The sequence below is a fragment of the Leptinotarsa decemlineata genome, unplaced genomic scaffold (assembly GCF_025532065.1).
Source record: "Leptinotarsa decemlineata unplaced genomic scaffold, Ldec_3_MD MMD2_tig00000008_RagTag_RagTag, whole genome shotgun sequence".
Lineage (NCBI taxonomy): Eukaryota > Metazoa > Arthropoda > Insecta > Coleoptera > Chrysomelidae > Leptinotarsa > Leptinotarsa decemlineata.
In genome coordinates, this window is record NW_027412537.1 from 9,089,935 (window position 1) to 9,112,879 (window position 22,945).

At 35.3% G+C, this 22,945-nt stretch overlaps 1 protein-coding gene across 1 annotated transcript in view; it reads right to left on the reverse strand.

The window, feature by feature from the left end:
- Nucleotides 1-5,525: 5,525 nt before the first annotated feature.
- Nucleotides 5,526-22,945, reverse strand: part of LOC111505676 (isocitrate dehydrogenase [NADP] cytoplasmic) — a 32,420-nt gene continuing 15,000 nt past the window's right edge. The window contains exons 2-7 of the mRNA XM_074171001.1: nt 20,758-20,908; nt 17,310-17,416; nt 16,665-16,864; nt 12,791-13,029; nt 6,076-6,327; nt 5,526-5,995 (exon numbers count right to left, since the gene is read on the reverse strand). Of these exons, the coding sequence (XP_074027102.1) occupies nt 5,716-5,995; nt 6,076-6,327; nt 12,791-13,029; nt 16,665-16,864; nt 17,310-17,416; nt 20,758-20,908 (1,229 nt within the window). The 3' untranslated portion in view covers nt 5,526-5,715. The remainder of the gene's footprint in view (nt 5,996-6,075; nt 6,328-12,790; nt 13,030-16,664; nt 16,865-17,309; nt 17,417-20,757; nt 20,909-22,945) is intronic.

Here is a 22,945-nt window from a genome sequence, read left to right on the forward strand (position 1 = left end):
TAATCTTAGAATCCCAACATTACCCAATCATACCTAGAATTATTATATTATATCCGTCATGGGGAATCTAATGAAAACATCAGCAAAAAAAAACAGGTGATCGAATTTTCGAAAATTCACTTCATTCATAGTCCATGGAAATTTTCTACAATTTCCACTTTTTCACCACTCTAGACGTCTTGGCATCATCGTTTTTAGATCTGATTTGTCAAAACATTCATTAATATTACTGGATTTTTTTCCAACACCAAATCATTATTTTTAACACATTTTAAGATAGATTAGAGTTTATCTTCTTTGATTTGAAAGGGTTATATTTTTAGGAGTGATTAATTTTTTGGGAAAGAAAGTTTTTGGCTTTCTACTACTCCATCTGATACAAAAAAATGGATGAGAGAATCTTCCAAAGAAAGGAAGGATTAATCAATTTGAAAATAAGTAACTCTATACATGGATGTGTAGATCATGCAAAGAAGTAACTTTCAGACACAAACTGAAAGAAAGTCCTCCTGAAACAGCTACTTTCATATAAACATTGAATTACACGAAAGAAAAAATTCTTTCGAAACAAATACTTCTATATGAACACTGAATTATACAGAAGATACTTTTCTCTATTCAGTTTGTATATCGAACATTCGTGGAGGAATAAGAATCAGATATCATTCACATGAGTTCTACTTTGAATGAATGGTAATAAATTGTACTCACATGGAACACTGTCACCCTAACTGGTATACACGTGTTTCGCCTTAAGACACTTGCCCTAAGGCTCTTCAGTACCAAATTGGATAACATTATAGAAAATACACACACTTCATTCATGAATTACGATTTTTTTGTATCAGATGGAGTAGTAGAAAGCCAAAAACTTTCTTTCCCAAAAAAGTTTATCTTCCTCTTTGAAGATGATCACTTGGTGATCAAAACACGTGTCGAGGTGTTAAAAATAATGATTCGGTGTTGGGAAAAAACTCCAGTAATATTCATTACTGCACCAAAGGTTCCAAACAGTGCATCATGAAAAACATTCATACACAGGGTATTTAGTGAATAACTGAAATAAACTCCAGAGTGTGATTTTGTATGAAAAAATAATGACATTTTACTGTATAACTTTTATCCGCAAATACTTAGTTTTCCGATATACAGGTTGTTAAAGTTTTACTTAAAAACTGACTATTTATTTATTGTTCTAGTTAGTTATTGCGCATTTTCTGACATGCAAATAAAAATTTTATGTTCATCATTGGCGCGCATACAGGTAATGAGCTCAAACTAAGAATCATTTCTGAATTACTCGTTCAATTTGTTATAAAAATTTCCCCCTTGTCTTTTTTTTGTATGGGCGCGGTTTTTATATAAATAAATAAAACATTTTCACGCGTATTTGTCATTGTTATTCTAAAACTGTTCTGAAATTGTTCTGAAATTGTTTTTTCTCTGTCAACCGGCTGCTCCCTTACGGCAACCCTCAGAAGTCTTCGAGAGACTTGTGTGAAGCTAGTAGGCTACTGTCAACATTCTCAAAAACGAATAATTCAACGAAATATCAAATTAACGTTTCATCATTATTAAGCTTCCAGTTTGGTATATAATATAAATATCAATAAGTAATTAATTTTTTCTTTTATCGGAAAGACTGAAAAATTATACAAATGTGGAATTGTCAGAGATGCATTTTGTCCATAGAGTAACCTGCAACACATAATCGAAAAATTGCCAACATATTGAATGTAAGCAACTTCACTATATTCAAAATTCTTACAGAACAGCAATTGTATCCGTTTCATATTTAACGTGTGCAAGCTCCACTACCTAGAGACTTTTTTCCTCACGTAGTTTTTGCCATTGGATTCTTCATCAAATTGTTCACATTCTTAATTTTTCAAATGGCGTTTTGTTTACTTACGAAGCTAATTCTGGACGATAATGTATATGAAATTTCCATATCACTTCTGGACTGAGAAAAATCCACGTGGAATATTTGAAGCTCATTTTCATCATCAATTTTCAGTAAATGTATGGCTTGGGGTAATTGATGATTATATTTAGCGACTTTTACTTTCATTTTCTACATGAAGAGTTACCTGTTCTTTTTGAAGAAATCTCTCTACAGCTGAGACAGCACTTATGGTTGATTCATGATGGTGCACCAGCCCATTTCAGCAATAATGTACGTATTCACTTAGATACATAATATCCAAATCGTTGGATAGGTAGGGGAGGTACGGAACATCGGCCTGCTCGATCGTCGGATTTAAATCTTCTACATATTTGCATTCGGATTTTCTCAAGTCGTTGGTTTATTCCTCTCTCATCGAAAATGTAGAAGACCTGAGGAAACGAATTATAGCCGGCCGTGAGGCAATAAGAAATACATCAGGAATATTTACGCGAATACGACAATCAATGAAGGAAGAGTTGAATCTTGTATAACGTCTGAGAGAGGTCATTTGGACATTTGTTATAGCTATGCGCCTATTTATTTATGAGTGTTATTTTCTGTTGTTATTCTGGTTTGATGTAATTGAATTAGAAAGTTCCTAATAGTGTATTGAAGAAATGAAAAGTATGCGTTAAGATATTTTTTTTGCATAAAAACGGCCCTCCATATGAAAAAAAGGTAAGAGAGATTTTCTGTCACAAATTGAACGAAGAATTCAAAAATTATTGTTAGTTTCAAATATCTCACATTCGTATCTGACATACCAGTTTAAAAAAAAAAAATGAGATCATTACCCGTACGCCCGCCACTGATGAACAAAATTCTCAATTGCATGTAAGAAAATGTGCAATAACTACCCCTTGAAGCCCAGCAAATTTCATTTGCATACCTCGACTGGTTTCAGAGCAATAAATGAATAGTCAGTTTTTAAGAAAACCTTAACATCTGGTATCCACAAATACGAAGAATTCGCGGACAAAAGCTAGAGAGCAAACTGTCATAATTTTTTTATACAGAATCATCTCCGGAAGTTTGTCGCACTTATTCACTAACACCCTGTATAAGTGAGTACATCTAGTTTTGGCCCAAATTCATTTCAATCATATGAAATGAGGGAAATTTTAAAACAAAATCCTATTGCAAAAATGAGCTAACGCTTGATAGTGGATTCGAAGATATCATTTATTCATCAATTATTTGGGTAACATTGAATTTCTCTATAATAAGTCTAAGCAAAAAACTAATAGAACTATATATTTTCTCGTGTCGTGATACAGAATATTGAAAAAAAAAACATTTAATTTCTCTATAATAAGTCTGAGCAAAAAACTAATAGAACTATATATTTTCTCGTGTCGTAATACAGAATATTTAAAAAAAAAACATTTTTAGAAAATGTTCAACACCTTGTACCTAAAAAACTATAGAGTCCCATGTTCATGTGCACTATTTTATTTTGGTGATGAGTAACATCGACCATTGAACAATACTTTTTCGAAAAACCTTTTCTCGAAATATACACGAATTCAATTCAATGCTCGAGATGAAATTGAATATACAAAACATAACATTCAGGTGAATGTAGAAATGTTTTCTTCGTTGCAGTAGATTTATTCGTCGAAACAGGATGGATTTGGACATTGATGAAGTTATATCTTAGATATAAATCTGTATTATCAGTATCCATGTTCTCTCCACCATATACTATTGATTACAGTTTTCGTGTAACAACCTCTGAAAAACCAACCACTTTGAAATATTCAATGGCACCATTCCACTTCGAATACAGCAAATAAACAAGGTACACATTGAATACGTTGAATAAATCAGACCACGATATCTCACTTGGTTCACGATTAGGTCTCTTTAGTTTTTAAATTCAGCGTTTATGTGAAGAGTTTCCAATAATTTTTATCAAATAACAATTTTACTGCGATTTCCAAAAAGATCATAGGTAATTTACACGCTAGATAAATTGCCAATAATCTCTAATGAAATATTTCAGGACTATCGAATCAATCCATACAACTGAAATATAAAGAAATATTGTCAAAGGCTCTTGACAATGTCTGCAGGAGAGCAAAAAATCAATAGGCACGGTACTACTGAATATCATTTGAATATTTTCCATCAATTGTGTCATTTTCAATATAAAAGCACCTTTTTTCACAGTAAATAGAATTTTCTCGTCTTTTCATAATCGTCAGCTGCATTTACATGAGATCACTAAAAAAAAGTAGCATGAAGTGTAGATAATATCGAAATTAATATGAATATCACAACATGAATTCATAATCAGAATGCAAATTCAAAATTCCCGTAAGTTAAAATGAAGAGTGATTTTCAAAATCCAGGATATTGGATTCTACCACAGTTCTTGTGATGTCAAAGTAAATTGATTGCGATTTCAATGTGTGAATTCACATAGTGGCTCGGTGAAAACACAAAAAGTGTTACTTACAATGCCATCCACAACATGACCGATTGACTGTGATTTTTCATTGTAATATTGCTTCTTAAATAGAAACTCACAAAACATATTTGTTCTTTTACCTTCATATATTGAGAATTCTCCGGGGTAACATGGAATTTCACAAAATTGATATCAACGTGCTTGTAAAAATATTAACATTATATACACCATCTGAAGCTGGTGCCGACTTTTTGTAAAAACACATTTTTCCCTAAAACTCGATCAACATATTTTGTCGATCTCGCCGAATGCTACTCAAAACTCCCATCAGAACTGCTCTGAGATTCCTTTCTGTCATTCGAAATTTTGGTTTTTCGAGTTTCGCATAAATAAATTGAAAAGTTTCGATTTTTCGATAAAAGTCTAATGACATATTCTGTATAACTCGCCGAGTGCTATTCAGAACTTCCATCAGAACTGTTCTGAGATTCATTTCTGTCATTATTCAAAATGTTGGTTTTTAGAATTGCTCACCTTATGATGGCCAATAAATTGAAGTTTCGATTTTTTTATAAAATTCGATTGACATATTTTATAGAACTTGCCTCTCACCAGAACTGAAATATCTCTTGATTTTTTTTCCAAAATGATAATTTTCATAAGTCAAAAATAGATTTTCTTCTTCAATAACTTTTTTATTTCGGCTGAGCTATATTCCAGAATGGTCAAGAACTCCAGAACTATCCTTCTTCATCTTCATCGAAAAATACCACCAGAACTAAGTTTTTTGAAAAATTTGGCACCGTGTGAAGTAAGCGCCACTACTTTCTCTTATTGAAATACACAATTTGCTGAAACTATTCAATATTTATATCAGGAACTCCAGAACTCTATCAAATCGACCCAGAACTCCAAAAAATGTGTTTTTGCACTCATGTGAAGCTGGCGCACAAAGTCGGCGCCAGCTTCACATGAGTTATTTATATTGTTAACATGGGTTCCAAGACTATTATTTTTCCAAGACCGTCCTGGAACTATACATTGAGGTACCGGTAGTCTACATTAAACATAAAACTCTTCCGAGACCGTCCTGGAACTATACAAAAGTCTTGGAACTAGCCATTAGTTAGCAGGAAAAGTCTTGGAAATGAACTTTAGTCATATATATATATATATATATATATATATATATATATATATATATATATATATAAAAATCGGATGATAATGCAATTCAATACTTAGCTACTCATAATCAGACTCAAAAGATATAGAAATAAAAGCATAACCTAAATTTCGAATTAAGTACCGAATTGAGAACAAATAAAATTACTCTAAATGCAGTCTGAAAATATCAAACGGTTTTTTTCATTTGTTCCGAAATAGCATCCAAAAAGTCTTGTGTATTCAAATACATTCCCTCTTTAACATTGGCCAAGCCGTGAATCGAAGCTGCCAAATCTTTTGTGTATTTTCCGGATTCTACGGTGTCAATGCAAGCTTTTTCTAACTTATCAGCAAAATTAACGAGATCAGGTGTATCATCCAACTTGCCTCGGTGAGCCAAGCCGCAAGACCATGCAAAAATAGATGCTATCGGATTGGTGGAAGTTTGTTGACCTTTTTGGTGTTGCCTGTAATACAAAAATACAATGTTACGTCATGGAAATCTTGGTACCCCACATGAATAGTTTACTTGAGCTTCTTTACATACCGATAATGCCTAGTGACAGTTCCATGTGCAGCTTCTGACTCCATCGTTTTTCCATCGGGACACATCAGTACAGATTTCATCATTCCCAGAGATCCGTAACCTTGAGCAACAATATCGGACTGGACGTCTCCATCATAGTTCTTGCAGGACCAAACAAAGCCACCAGATGATTTGAGGGCTTGAGCTACCATATCATCGATTAGCCGATGTTCGTACCAGATTTTCTTAGCCTCAAACTTTGGTTTGTAATCTCTGAAATAAACATGCAAATTTGTGAAGAGTTTTAATTTTATTCAATGATAACCAGTAGCATCAATAATTAGACTAACGATATTCAAAACTGGCTGATAATTGTAATATTAGATTAGGTCAATACAAATACTTCAAAACGTATTTGGGCATTTAATCAATTATTCTTGAAGAATTGTGGTATTTCTAGTAATACACACTTATAGTTCAAAAGTTATTTATAGAATAAGTTGAAGTGAACTGAAATAAATAATAATGTACGTTTGAAAACTATACCGAGGAGAGATACAGACATATTAATAAGTGAATATTTCGAAATAAAATCCGAAACACTCATCTCTACCAACGTACCTACACAGTAGGTTCTGGTATGTGATAGCCGGAAAACAAACTTCTTACCCAGCTAATACCACGCTGGACATTGATTCTTTGACTGTCCATAAAAAGCAACTACAATGAACAATAAACTTGTATTGAGACCTATCTCAAACTAACACGGTTCAAATTGTATAATATAATAATAATAATAGATGGGCATAGAGGTTCCTGACAAAAGGTGCAGGGCCTGCCGCGAGGAGTCCGAGACCATAATGCACTTGCTATCAGCGTGTCCAGCATATGCGGTCTCGGCGTATATCCATCGACATAACGCGGCCCTAAGAGTGCTATATTACCATCTACGGCACTATTACGGTATTGACGAGACACCGGTGTTGCCCTACGCTCCGGGGATATTGAATCCGTTGTGGGAAACGAGAAGTGCCGAAGTTTTCATCTTCTGGCGAGACGAATATCGTCCGAAAAGAAGAGGAAAAACGGATAAAATATTGAGATTTTCTCTTCGAACTCCGCAGAGTCTATCCAGACCATTCTGTCAAGATGGTTGTTCTGTTTATTGGATTCCTTGGTGGAATGATGTCCTCTCAACTCTCGAATCTTAAAATCATACCGGCTTGCCGCACTAAGGCAGAAATCTTAGCCGGACAGATGCAGAAGGCTGTCATTCTTGCCTCACTGCGCTTGCTCACGGCACATGATTCTCGGGCTCAATGATCACCTACACCACGGTGTGGGGAGTGGTCGTTGGTTGATAATGCTGGCGCGCCCTCCCGAATGTATCGGGGCTTCGGGGGATAGGGCTTGACCAGTGCCAATTACGGTGAAAAAAAAAAGCCTTTATTATCCAACAGTCAAAAACCATTTACAGGGTTGACTAAGTATGTAAAAAAAGTAAAATAGGTTCTTATAATTACAAATTTGTAATTTGAAAAAATGAATAACAAAATTTTAATATAATAAAATAAAAAAACTATACCAGAAAGTTAAAAATTCTCCATAAAATACTGAGATGCAGTGTCAACAATATATTCTAGGGAATCAAAATTGATATTGCACAAATTTGAAATTTAATTGAAATTATTGCAAATTCTAAAGATTAGGTGACGTGAGGTACAAGTTTTCTGCATAATTCAAATCTATCAATATTGAATGTATGGTAAATGGATATCACAGAAGGAAGTGCGTGCTTAAAATCATTTGGCACAGTGAACCAAAATTGAGTTCGACACCTCTGACCTAGATAGTCCCAAACATACTCAATAGGATTGGCATCCGGAGAACATGTTTGATTGTGGCATATGATAAATACATAGAGAAATTGCAATATTTTATTCAATATTTACTAAATTAATCTAAAACCTAGATGAAAGAAACATAACTTTGTTTTCCCTCCTATAATGTGTATGAATCGGTTCTAATTAGGAAATCTGTTCGATGTGAATTGATCTGGGTCATCTGAGAGAGATTTCTTTCTATTCGATAGAAAAAACCAAAATCGGGTTGAAAATAAGAAAGTAAGTAATTTATTCATTTCATGTCATTCGATCATTCAGTTACATGATTTGATTTTCCTGCGATTTATAATTCAAATTATCTTTAATAATCCTATCATAGAACTATATATTAGACAATCTAAGCTAGGCTTGTGTCGTGGTTGTTACAGACTGATATTGGTTGTTATATAATACATAATAAAATAAATACATAAAAGGTAAAATAGGTCGTTTGGTTATATATTACTGCCTACCTTACTAGGTTTAAAACCGCAGTTGGAGAATAATGGCTAGAGGTCATTCAAAGTTATTCAAAATACTAATTTGTTAACATTTCAAGGTGGCCGTTTATTATGCATCAGAGTATATAAAAATATCGAATGATCAATGTTATCAAAAAACGACCCAGCTAGATTTGTCAATCACAAAATATTGACCCAGATGAAAAATATGCTGTATCAGCTTGGCAAACATTTCTCTTAACAGCCTGTAGATTTAACAAATTGATTGTTCCTTGCTTGGGAAGAAATAAAACATTATTAGGATTGTGAAGTAATCAAATAACCCCTCTGTACACTGTACCTATCATGAATAAACTTCTATTGTAAATTTTTTTAAATATATTTTTGTAATTGTTCAGTAATCAGTAGTAATCTTCCAAACAATGTCACTGCCTATATTTAAAGCCAACCTTCATTTAAATCCTTTCAGAACATGTGTATTTGTGTTATTTTTATCGAAGGCCTCCCGAGACTGAGACGACTAGTAAAATGAAATCGTGAATGAAATAACTTATTAGGGTGGCAGATTTGCCTTGAGCAAGACCTGGCCAGATGCACTCGAATGAGAAGCAACGGCCATAGAAAATAGAGAGAGAGAACAAACATGGAACATGTAAAAATTCCCGTTGTATGTAGGATATTCATCAAGTTTTGAAAATGGTATTTTTTTGGTGAAAGCAAATCGCAGTGTTATTTTTTTTAATTTTAACTGGAAAGAATGTTGTTTTGTAATTCAAAAAATGCATACTGACAATTCAAAATCGAAACGAGAGATTTTCAATATATGAAAATACAACCATTTCCGCAAGAAATGGGCCTCGAGAATTTTTTATTCAACCCCGACGTTCAAACTGTTCAAACACATAATAGTGTAATAATCTGTGCATTTTCGAGAAGTAGAAAATGGTGTGCAACATTCATATTCATACTTCGAAAATAAAAAGTTCCAAAAATATTTCTAAACGTCCTAATACCAACTGAATTATAGTATTTTTGTTATCATATTATATGAAACGACGTGAATGTGGACAATTCACAGTCACAATCAATACACAGTCCAAATGAAGGCTATTTGAAATATACGTTCAATTTTTTTTCAAGTTAAAAAAAAAATCGTAAAATCAATTGGGAAATATAAAATTCACTATTTTCTGACGAATTCAAGTGGGAATAGCATAATGACAATTGTCACATAATGAACTAATTGAATAGTAAAAATTTCCGAGACCAAAATTGGGTTAAAATCAAAAATATACTTTGTGATTGAAGACTGTATCGAGGAGAGATACATACATACTAGAAAATAAATATTTCGGTAAATATTGGTACACGCTTTGTGCAAAGGTACATGAGATGTTTCTTCTCCGCTTGGGTATTTGTTTACGAGTTAACAACGTCTAAATTGGTAACAAATTGCCAAAAACGACTCTCCTCGATAGGAAGACTTAACGAATTGCCTCTGGTCTGGATTCCTGGCCATACCGGCCTGGAAGGCAATGAGGCTGCTGACTCCCTTACAGAAGAGGGTCCTGCAAGCAGCTTCATCGGACCAGAACCTGTCATTGGCATCGGCAGAGCCGTACTCTTACCAACTGACTTGAAAGACCACTCACCATACAAACTAATCGGCTTCGTTAAGAAGCTGGGTTCATTTGGTCGAGTGTGAATAGGTATGAGCCACAATAAACCTTTGCGGATTGCGGTGGAGGGTCGAATAGACCCACTCAGATTGGACCTAACCTAACATAACCCTAACAATCTATCTCTCAGACGAAGGTTTCATACATGCAGTCGTGGCACGTTGAAATTAATCGAGTTACACACATTGCTGTTTGCTACTGATGAAAGGTAATACCTCAAAACTGCTCTGGAGATAATTTCAGCATGCAATTGCTGTTGGATCAACCAAAAACATCTATGAGACTAACCTCGGCAGGTGTCTTGGATAAATGTCTGTCGGCTATGATTCAATATCAAGCGTGGTATCAGCTGGGGAAGTAGTTGTTTTCCGATGTGCATTTACTAAAACCTACGGTGTAGGTAATTGGGAGATGAATATTTCTGGATTTTATTTCGAAATATAAATTTTCTAAAAATACTTTTAATTTAAAATAAAATATTTGTTCAAATTTAAGGGTGGAAGTTTTGATTTTCATCCCATTATCCCATGGCTTTTTAAAGTAATATTTCAATTATTAGATTTACCTGAGTATTACATAAGAAAACATTGTAAAATTAATTCAAGACTAGTAGAAGATAAGGCAATATTGTGAAATTAATTCAAGACACTCAAGACTCAGGTACCTAGAAAAGAGGTACCAGGTACCTATGGTATAAATAAGGACAACTTTGTAAATAGGATTAGTTTGATCTTCCTTTTGAAGATAATCACTCGGTGATCGAAACACGTGTCGAGGTGTTAAAATAACGGTTTGGTGTTGGGAAAAACCTCAAGTAATATCCATTATTCAAGCCAAAATACATTTAAATTTTTCAGTAGAAGTAATTTTTTATTAGTAGCCTTCGTAAAACTACTTTCAAATCTATTAAAACACTTCTCCCATTTTTTTCTGATGTGGGAAAAATGTTTTAAAACGGTTTCATTTAGCTTGACCTGTTTGTTTGGGTCAATTTTAGCAACTAAACTCTGACCCCCTTCCTGTAGACAGACTGATCTGATATTTGGTACCTACACACATTTAGTTTTGATGAAAATGCAATTTACTAAATTCTGTATCATTGTAAATCCAATATGGTCGCAGGTACAAAATGACGGATTATATATTACTTTGTAATATATGAGGCACTAGGTGAACTAAACAGAATGAGGAGAATTGAGTAATAAAATAAAAACTAAAAACTTGGAAATAAAATAAGTAAAAAAATATGTTGAACGGTTTTATTGAAAAAAAGGTAATAATGATGTAGGTAATGTGCCAAAAACTAAAAATAATTCGGAAGGTCCTAGGTAGCAGTCCTTACACCACTCTTCTCAGCAATCCATGGTATTGATCAGATAAAAAAATAAGCTGTTGAGCGTAGTATTTCAATATTTAGTCAGGTTACGCTCCGCCCAACGATTTTATTATTTTTTTTATTTGATTATTTACCGTAGATTGTTGAGGAGAGTAGTGCGATGACTGCTACCTAGGACCTTCCGAATTATTTTTTAGTTTTTAGTACATTATTAACATTTTTTTCAATGAAACCGTCCAACATATTTTTTTTCTTATGTTATTATTAGACTCATTTCATGCCAGAGGTGCAAATTAAACAAGTCTATTTCATCAGTTCGGACTTCCATTGCCTAATATAATATAAATTGATTTGAAATCCCTAAAAGAAATTAAAAAGAATTACCGAAAAATAACAATTTTTTAAACAAAAAACTGAACAAGCAAGAACCAAAAAGTTTAAAAAATATGAAAAGTTAATACAAGCTGAAAATTAAAAAAAATAATATTTACAAGAAATGAAACTAGACATTAAAAGATTCTAAACCAAGTAACGTAACGACGTTTCGATTGTTAGTATCCACAATCGTCTTCTGATAATAACTGGACTTATTCCTCCGAGATCTGACTATTTATAGGTCATTCGAGTGCTTTCACCTATCCCCTCTTCCCTCTCTCCGCTCCGTTGGTTTTAGCGGGAGATGACCGTTTGGCGGGAGATAACCGTTTGGCGGGAGTTGGTAAATTTCCGTTTGATTAGAGGTTTCCATATGTTACGTATCTCTGGGCTAGCTTGGCTAAATGCGGACAACGTATACGCGGCTTCTTTGAATTTTCTCCTAAACCAGTGTTCCTCGTGGATGATTTCAGCTTGAATCCACTTGATGTTATGTTGATGAGTCCAAACATGCTCTGCTATTCCGGATTTGCTGGTTTCTCCTCGCTGTGCGTGTTTCTTGTGCTCAGCAATGAGAACTTTCAATGGTCGTTTTTTTTGGTTGCTGCTTGTATGTTATTTCTTTGTAATTTCAGTTTTTTGTTTAATAAAATTGTTAGTTTTTAGTTAATTCATTACAGATTTTTTCAGGAATTTCAAATCAATTTATATTATATTAGACAATGGAAGTCCGAACTGATGAAATACACCACGAAACATTGTCAACCACCTTCAAACAAAAGTTAACAAGTCTACTTCAGAAGACCATCTTGAAAAATAATTTTTTCACAAAATTTCCCTGCAGTTATACAAAACTATCAGAATAATAATAACTTTTCATTCAATTTTTATTATTATTCAAAAATACTAAACTGGAGTTCTCGACAAAATACGCGTTCGAAATAAACTTAATGTCAGACTGTACCTAATCAAAAACCCAAACGCATAATCTTTTCTACCTACTTCTCATAAATTTCTTGGAAAATGTCCTTGAACCTGCCGTCGTATTTCTTCAATATGGTGTTCTTTGTCGATAGATATAAGGGCCAGCCCTTCTGAAGGGCTACCTGGAAGGAGGCATGGGCGAATGACTGGATGCTCTCGTCTGTGTTGTACATTCCTTGTGCCACGCCACCGTTTTTGTAGTGGAATAATTGATATTTCTTTATCTCTCCATCGTCTGCGGTATAAACAAGTTCAACCTGTGAAAAAAATGTTTTTGGAGTACATGAGTGATAATAAAGAATATATGAACAGTTGTATACCGGGTGTGTCAACAACGCGAATTTGCGATATATCGATGATGCTAATACGCTGTCTATTAAAAAAATAAGAAGAATTTTCAGTTTTCTCAAAACTATTCATTCATTCATCAATTTCTATTTTGCCCCCTTCGAAGTAGTCCCCACCAGATATAATACACTTGTGCAAGCGTTTTTTCCAATTCTGGAAGCAGTTCTGATATGCACTTTTTGACATGCACTCAAGCTCTCCCAGTGATTCGGTTTTTATCTCCTTAATCATCGCAAAACACCTTCCTTTTATGGGTCTCAATCTTGGAAACAGAAAAAGTCGCAAGCGGGCAAATCTAGTGAATACGGTGGCTGAGGCATCAATACGGTGTTGTTTCTGGCCGAAAAATTAAGAACAAGCAGGTACATTATCGTGACGCAAAAGCCATAGTAAAAATCAACCAGTGAGTCCACTCCCACTACTTTCATTCATAAATTCACAAAGTTGTCGTTGACCCCGAAACGGCGCTAATATAAAATCGAAATTTAAAGATACAGAAGATTTTGTGGTAAGTTACTTATAACCAACTACAAAAACTAAAAACAATAATAACAACAGAGAATAAACTAAACAAAATATCAATTTCCGACCGTTTATCATTACTAATCAAATGCCCGTGGCACCGTCGAATCCTTCGATACTACAGCACACACAGCGTTGGATAAGAATCTCATCCGAAGAGTGGTTGAAGGTCCCCAGCAATCGAGCGGATCACGTGGTAATACAGCCTACTGGTTGTATTATTCTACTGTGCAAAAGCTATGAATTGTTTTTCTACAATACCGGACGTTTTCTTCGTTCATGACTTCGAGATAATACTCCTTACTACCCGTGCGACCATACGGCAAGAACTACTGATGCACTTCGCCGCGGTTATCGAAGAAAGCAGTGAACAAAACCTTGACATTTGATCGAACTTGGCGTGCTTTTTTGGTCTTGGTCTGGGCTCTTCCATTGAAACGATTGGACTTTGGTTTCGATGTCATAACCATATACCCATGATTCGTCACCAGTTATGACCCTTTCAAGCAAATCTGAATCGCCGTTGACGACTTTCAACAATTCCTGAGCAATGCTCATGCGACGGCTTTTTTGGTCAAAATTTATCAATTTTGGAATGAACTTTGCTGCCCCACTTCTCATGCCCAAAATATGGCAAGAGCCAACCAATATGCCGACTTCCTCAGCAAATTCTCTGGTAGTGATTCAACGATTCTCCATAACTATTTTCTCCACTTTCTCAACATTTTCATCACATAGTCATCCACATCTTCTCGACCTTCTGTGAAAAGCTTGGATCACTTGAAAACATTTTTCTGACTCAGAATACGATCACCGTATGCCACTGTCAACATTTCAAGTATTCTTGAGCGCTCAGTTCCATTTTTTACACAAAACTTGATGCAAATTTTTGATCAATATGTTCGATTGCAGTAATTCGCCGAACACGCAAAACACTTCTAACTTTCATGCATCTCACCAACAAACTAAACATGCTCAACAGTTAAAACTGTGAACATATGTTCCGAGACAAGTGTACCAACATAAAAAATTGAATGTAAATAGCCCGCGAAATTTAAACAGTCCACGTACAGTGCGAAATTGAAATGTGCCCCTTGTTAACTTTTGAAGGGAACGAGGTCGGAGAAAGTTTACGGATAAAAGAATAGTTTTTTGGACTTTTTGATAAGAAAGACATTAGTGTTGGGTCGCTCGTCATAGAGAAGGCGCTACCAACTATTATTTTAGTGGACACCTCATTTGATACCTCTTACTCTGTCATGAGTTCTGGTATGGTCTGTGGTTGTGTAACACATACTTTAGATTTCACGAAATTCCACAAAAAAATCTAAAGGCAGCTGCCTATCTACCGATTTTCCGTGGGTTGGGCTACCTATCGGGAGAGTCCCCAGGTGGTGGATAGGGGAACGGCCAGGGAACTGTAGGCCCTGTCCGAGAATCCAATGTGGCCTTACGGACGGGGTCGCCGGACCCCTGGTCAGTGGCAGAAATAAGTAGGGTGGAGGGAACTGAAACTCCTTAAAAGCCTTTGCAAAACATGCCACCGTGGATAAGCCTACCCAAGCTAAGGTATAAGGAATCGTGCTGACAGCTGAATGGCCGCAAGGTGATATGCTGTTATGAACGATCCCCTTGGGGAACTGGTCGTTGTAATCAGAAAATCTCTGGTAATGCGGGGCTCTGCCAGATGTGATCAACTCTTCCATTGCTACTCGTGGGAACACACATGAATGAAACAAGCACAAAGACAGAAACAACAAAAACAAAAACCAATCCCGAGGCTGGACAGAAGTTTTCACCTCAATCTACGGCGGTGGCTGGGGATGAACAGAAATGTCCACCCCAATCTACCGCTTGGAATGAGGCTTGACACAGCAGATCACCTCGTGATGTAATACAAAGGCCAAGGCATAAGCGCATTTGCGGTGCCGAGGCCAAAAGGAGAAAGGGAGCGAAAGAAGCAGAAGTGGCAGCAACTATAAGTGCACCTTCCTCCTTCCCCACTCCATCTTCTTGCGGCGGGCGCCAAGAGTTCCACCTTGAATAAAGGCAAGGAACCGGCTGCCCCTGCAGGAAAGCTCCCTCACTTGTGCACCCCCACGGAGGGAACCCCAAGAAGGTTGAAGAAGCCGCGCAACGACAGTAATGTCGCTGCACCTTACAGAACCTTCGCGGAGGCCACCGTGAGACACCTCAAGGTTGCCAAAGAGAGTGTGTGTTCGGCGAGTCCTGGCCTACACCTGCCAATATAAAGGAGATGTCCTAGTGACCTGTCCACCTTCCTGGAAAGACAAGATGGACGATGACCTAGGAGGAAAACTCCTCGGGAGGATGTACAATTGCGTCACATGTGACCTAAGTGCTGTGGGTCTACGCTTACCCTCTCTACTATACAGATCCACCGATTTGGATAACTGGCAACTAGACACATTTAAACTAGCTTGTCATGATGAGGAGATACCTCATCTTGCTGGAAGATAACATCATTTGAAAACTCATCTGGGACTATCAATTATCAAAACCGGTAGATATAGGTGGTGGAAAGTGGTACTTTGAAATGGCCTGTTTTTTTCTCCCGACATGATGCCTCTAGATATTTTTGAGTGGGTACTTGACATTGTAAACTGTACGCTATAACACCGCGGTCCATTTAATAACTCGTGGATAGAAAAAAGAAGTGCTTGCAACGAAATTGGAAGTTGTAGTGTACTACAGTACAATAAATATCCACAATAAACTTTACATCTGTTCAAATCGATGCCTTGTATGATACATTGTATCAAAATATATTTTTTGTGTGCACACACTTGGGACACTGTGTAACAGGCAGTTTAGATACTTCAATTTCTTGATGTATTGCCAAAAATGTAACTCGTCTTTCTACATTCAAACTAAGAAAAAAAAATGGTGATAAGTAGTCATTGATTAGTGAATAGTGGTCAATACAATTAGTTTTTCATCAACTAATTTTTCCTTTATAACATCATGAAATGGCATGCAGTTGAATGACAGTAAAGCTTACCTTTCCAGGTTTGGTTACCACAAAATCTTGAGCTTTGTATTGATCTCCATGAGCATGACGACCGATAATAATTGGGTTCGTCCAGCCAGGCACTAACTTTGGAATGTTTTTACATAGAATTGGTTCCCTGAAGACTGTCCCACCAAGAATGTTTCTAATGGTACCATTTGGAGACAGCCACATTTTTTTAAGTTTGAATTCTGAAACAGTTTAGTTATTAGATTCAGGGTTTCATCAGAGTAAGTTTCCAGACTTTGAGACCGAGAAAAAAATGTAAAATGAAATTTGATAAAATGGAAAGAGAAAGAAGACTACAAGTACTGAAGTACCCGGAAAAGTTAAACTAATCTAAACAAAAATCGATGAAATTGAGAACAAATACTCAAGATATCTCAAAAAATACTAAAAAATATATTATTATTGACGAAATTTCGGTAGTGTCCGTCGTTTCGTCTACGACTGCGGTATCCATTATCAAAGGTGTTGAAGCAATGGACGAACTGCTATTAATATCTAGGAAGGTTAGAACTACGGAGATGAAAAGCCAAATTGAATGGAATAATAAAATTATAACAATTTCTTTTTCTTGATCCAAAGTAGATATCAAAACCTAAGAATTTCATTTGAAATTTCTCTTCTTATTACCTTCTACTCTTTGCTCATCTGGTGTGATAGTGGCACACTTGATTCCTACATTATGTTTTAGAATTGCATATGCTGCATCAATGGTCACTTGATCGTTAGTTTGATCCCTGGAAAATCACAGATTAATATTCAATCAGTATTGAGAATTTTTTTCATCACCGTTCACTGTTTTTCTTGTAAATTTCTTACTTTATTTGCTTGCTATCATAATCCAACCCATTAACAAACGAATCATTAGGTTATAGCAGACCAATCAAACGAATCAAAAATAATTATCTTATCGAAAACGCTCATACCTTAGCTGATTTGTTATAATACAAAATATTGAACCAAATAATGATCATACTGTTTTCATGAAAAATAGCGAATCACCCCTGTAAATAGTTTTTTCCTGATCGAAAAACATATTTTCATCAGGGTTCGACAAGGTGTCAATAAATTTGGTGAAAAAGTGCTTACCAGCTTTATTGAAATCTTTAGTTTTTTTGGTTAATTCATCTTTCAATACCGGAGTTTTCCCACATCTATTGAGTATTAAAAATACTCCAGTTCATAATAAGAAAAACATCTTGATACAAAAAACAAGGATGAGGGAATCTTCCAAGGAAAGGAAGGAATCAATCAATTTTAAAATAAGTAACTCTATACATGGATGTGTAGATCATGCAAAGAAGTAACTTTCAGACACAAACTGAAAGAAAGTCCTCTGAAACAGCTACTTTCATATAAACATTGAATGACACGAAAGAAAAAAAATCTTTCGAAACAAATACTTCTATATGAACACTGAATTATACAGAAGATACTTTTCTCTAGTCAGTTTGTATTTCAAACATTCGTTGTGGAATACAAATCAAATATCATTCACATGAGTTCTACTTAAAATGAATGGTAATAAATTGCACTTACATGGAACACTGTCACCCTCACTGATATACACCGATGTTTCGCCTTAAGACACTTGCACCAAGGCTCTTCAGTACAGTGTATTTTCTATAATGTTATCCAATTTGGTACTGAAGAGCCTTGGGGCAAGTGTCTTAAGGCGAAACATCGGTGTATACCAGTGAGGGTGACAGTGTTGCATGTAAGTGTAATTTATTATCATTCATTTAAAGTAGAACTCATGTGAATGATATCTGATTTGTATTCCACAACGAATGTTTGAAATACAAACTGAGTAGAGAAAAGTATCTTCTGTATGATTCAGTGTTCATATAGAAGTATTTGTTTCGAAAGATTTTTTTTTCTTTCGTGTAATTCAATGTTTATATGAAAGTAGTTGTTTCAGGAGGACTTTCTTTCAGTTTGTGTCTGAAACTTACTTCTTTGCATGATCTACACATCCATGTATACAGTTACTTATTTTAAAATTGATTACTTCCTTTCCTTGGAAGATTCCCTCATCCTTGTTTTTTGTATCAATATGGAGTAGTAGAGAGCCAAAAACTTTCTTTCCCAAAAATTAATCACTCCAAAAAATATAACTTCTTCAATTCAAGAAAAACATCTTAAAACTCATTGATAATAATCGTCCTGTAATAGAACCTTGTAGCTTTTTTAAGGTTTTTGAGTATAGCCACTTACATCGGCTCAAGACTTTTGTTGAAAAATAGAAAAATTATAACAAATAGCGGGCCTGAAGCAGACGAATGTCCTGTTGGGATATTTTACGTTCTCAGCAGAGCATTCGACTGTTTTAATCTGTGTTAGATACTCTATACAGATATAATATTATAGATATACCTCTTGAACTGATAATATCATATTTGAATGGTACACAGCAATATGTTAGAATAAAAAAAAGATATTCAGAGTATTGAAAAAATGAATTGGGTGTCCCTCAGGGATACGTTGGTGGCCCGATGTTGTTTTTCATTTATGACATAGAAAAGCTACAAATTCCTGCATCTTTCACAATCTATGCGGACGATATATATCTCTTATCATCTGTGATCCACAAAAAAGTTCAATCGCAAGAGAATGTGAAAACGTGAAAAAGTATTATTGGTTGGTTTTCAGCAAACCATCGCTTTCTCAATATCAGCAAGACTCAGTGCTTGAGATTTCAGACTCCATAAAAATATAGAGAAGTTTCATTTGGTTCGCTCACAATTACCAACAACGTTTAAAATTTCTGAGACTACACATTGAAACTCCACTGTCACTCCGATTTCAATTATGCAAATTCCTTGATCCATTTTTTTTTTCGGTAGCAGCAAATCGTCGAAAACGCAAAACATTTCTAACTTTTATGCCTCTCACCAACAAACTAAACATGCAAAACAGCTGAAATTGTGAACATGTGTTCGAGACCAGTGTACCAACATAAAAAAGTCGACAATCGAATGGTCGTAGCCCGCGAAATTTGAACAGTCACCTCATTTTTTGAACAGTCGTATAATTCGTTCAATGCTGGCTCTCAACTATAAAACCTCATAAAAAGACTCCTTAAAAAATCTCAAAATTTCAACTTATTTTCTTTTGTTTTTTTCATATATTGGACATTTATAAGTAATTGTTCAGGAAAATAAACTCAACCTCCGATTAGAATACACAATTACGTTACCAATTACGCAAAATTATAGCTGTCCTACAATTCCCCAAATCATATGGCACCGACTGCCAAGAATTATCAAGAGCAGTAATTCATTACTGATTGTCAAAAATCAACTTGAAGATTTCCTGGTTCATCATAACTTTTTTCGATAGATAACTTCATGAAGGAAAATTTTGGATTAATAATTAATAACGGCACTACTTTTCACATATTGTTTGAGCCATTTTTATTACTATTGCTTTCAATCTTGTAGCTGCGACATTTTTTATACAGCTTATACTGCCTCAAGGAAATGGATGATATTCTATTCTATTTATTTTATTGGCTGTCAATAGTTGAGGTATAATTATAATGATTGTAATTTAAGGTTGTATGGCATAAAATGTTATGTTGCAGACAGTAATATTTCTTTCGATGAATCTCTTATTTCCAGTTGGGAGTGAAAATTTTTAGTCCACAAAATCTTGCACGCTGATTGAATCTCTTAATGACACATTCATCTTGTCTTATATAAGAGATCTTCACTATCTGCTGAAATTTTGTCGAAGTTGATAATAAACATCATCTACATGAAATACAACATTAAAGAACATTCGTTTTCGTATTTGTGACGCTTTCCAAACATATTTGAAACAGACAAACTAATATCCATTTGAAAGAATATCTAAAAAATTAGAGGATCATAACTTATCAAACATTTTTCATAAATGGTCTCAGCAGACCGTTCTTCATTCTGGGAAGACCAACGTATTTTCACTGAAAATCAACACATTTTTCAACGATAAGAAAATAATCCAAAAAATGTAGTTGTGGAAATAAGATAAAAATTTTGATTTGTTTTTTCATCACACAAAGTACACGAAATTTTCGTTCATCTGAAATACCCACCTGTGTGGTAGCCCTAGATCATAATAAAGACAGTCCAGTTTGACGTATGGGAAAATAAGGGATTCCTTGATCTTTTCCCAAATGATCCTAGTCATCTCATCACCGTCCATTTCGACAACAGGGTTTTTAGCTTCAATTCTCTTCGTAGCATCTGGAAAAACAGAAAGAGCATATCGTAAGCGATTATATATTGAAAGGATAATTATACAGATAAACCGATTTTTTTTATTATTTAATATTGGTTCATTCGCTAGCTACACGTGCTCACGGTCAATAATGACGTTGGAACGTTTATTATTTATTTGGAAAGTATGTGTAACAAGTATATAAATAGCATTCAATAAACATCAATAATTATGGATAGTAAATCCCATCAATTTGATAGGTTCAATTTGTAGTCTATAGTCTACATTAAATTCACGAAAAATCTCCCTCGTTGATTAATGAAAGTTCATATTGAAGCTACAACCTGAAATATGAAATGAAAACTTACAGTGGACGGTTGAATTATGAACAAATTTCAATATTTCACAAATACTGTACTTTCAACAAATATCCTGAACTATGTCGATTTATATATTTTTCCTACTTTTCCTTTTTGAAATGATGACAAAATATTTTGGAAAAACGCTCGGACATTTCGATTTTGAAAGGAGGAGATTGTCATAAGTCTCAACCACCTTATTCGCTACTGCATGTCCAGTACACAATGGGGAATGTTCCTCAATTTGGGTTATTACAGCAAATGCAATGCCACTTCCACAAGCCACATAACAACAGTTGTTTTGTTATTTATTTATATAGAGGTTGGTAGGTTAGGTGCACAATATGTCATATGTCACAGAATGTCTCGGAACTCGGAACATAAGTAAACAGAACAGCACGGCTCTGAAATATGTCATATTTGTTTGTCTCATATAGGTAACAGATTCATTGTCCTTTATTAGCTATAATCGATGTTGCCAAATGGTGAAATAGAAACGAATCACTTTAAATGTTGAATGCATTATTTCAGTCCCCTTTTTTAAGTATTTAAATAATTTTTTAAAGTTAAAAGGTTGAAATGATGAGTTTAAAATGCGTTGTTTAAAAGATCTTTTATGAAAACTACTTGATTTTCGTCAGGAGGAACATTCCCCATTACATGGAAGACTTTGAACCAGATCCATTAACACGCCTGACCTCTAACTTTTTTGTTATATCACACCAAGGATTCGAAAGTCTCTATACATGCCTGACTCACATCAATTCTCTACACTCCGAAGTGAAATACACCATTGAAGACGAAATCCATTCCATTCCTGGATTTCCAATCCCAAAAACCCATCTAACTCCCGCAAACCCATACGCAAAGTAAGCCGAATTCTAAAAAGGTAGACACAAAAACAAACCATGTACCTAATGGTACATGGTTTGTAGAAAATTCCATGTTCCACCAGTTCTAGAACTTGCTTCGGCTAGACCAACAAACTAATCTTCAAACATCAGCTTGAAACAGACCAAATGAGATCAGAAAACACCAAATCCATTATCACCGTAAAAACTCCCCAGAAGAGGATAATTCGAGGAGATATTGATATCGCGATGACCAGTGACGAGACCTGGGGAGTAGACAGATTTGAGACCCCGGCGTCAAGCCACGAAACCCTAGAAAATGTGTTACTATCTCAATAGGCAGGTTGGGGCCTTATTGTAGCCACATTTCCAGACCGAAAATCCTTAGTCCACGCTTGGGAGTAGGCAGATTAAGATCCGTACGAAGACTATTGACCACGAAATCCTAAAACCGAAGACCCTTATTCATAGCTTGGGAGTAGGCCTCAGAATAGCCACATTTCAGACGGAGATCCTCAGGCAGATTGAGACTTGCGCCAATACTAGTGACAAGACCTGGGGAGTAGGCACATTTGAGATCCCGGCGTCAAGTCATCAAACTCTAGACAATGTGTTACTATCTGAGTAGTAGGCAGACTGAGGCCTCAGTTTAGCCACATTTTCAGACCGTAGATCCTGTCCACGCTAGGGAGCAGGCAGATTGAGACCCACATGAAGACTAGTGACGAGGCCGGAGGAGTAGGCACACTTTAGACCCCGGCGTCAAGTCACCAAACCCTTGAAAATGTGTAACTATCTGTGTAGTGGACATAGTATAGCCACATTTTCAAATCGAAAACCCTTAGTCCTTGCT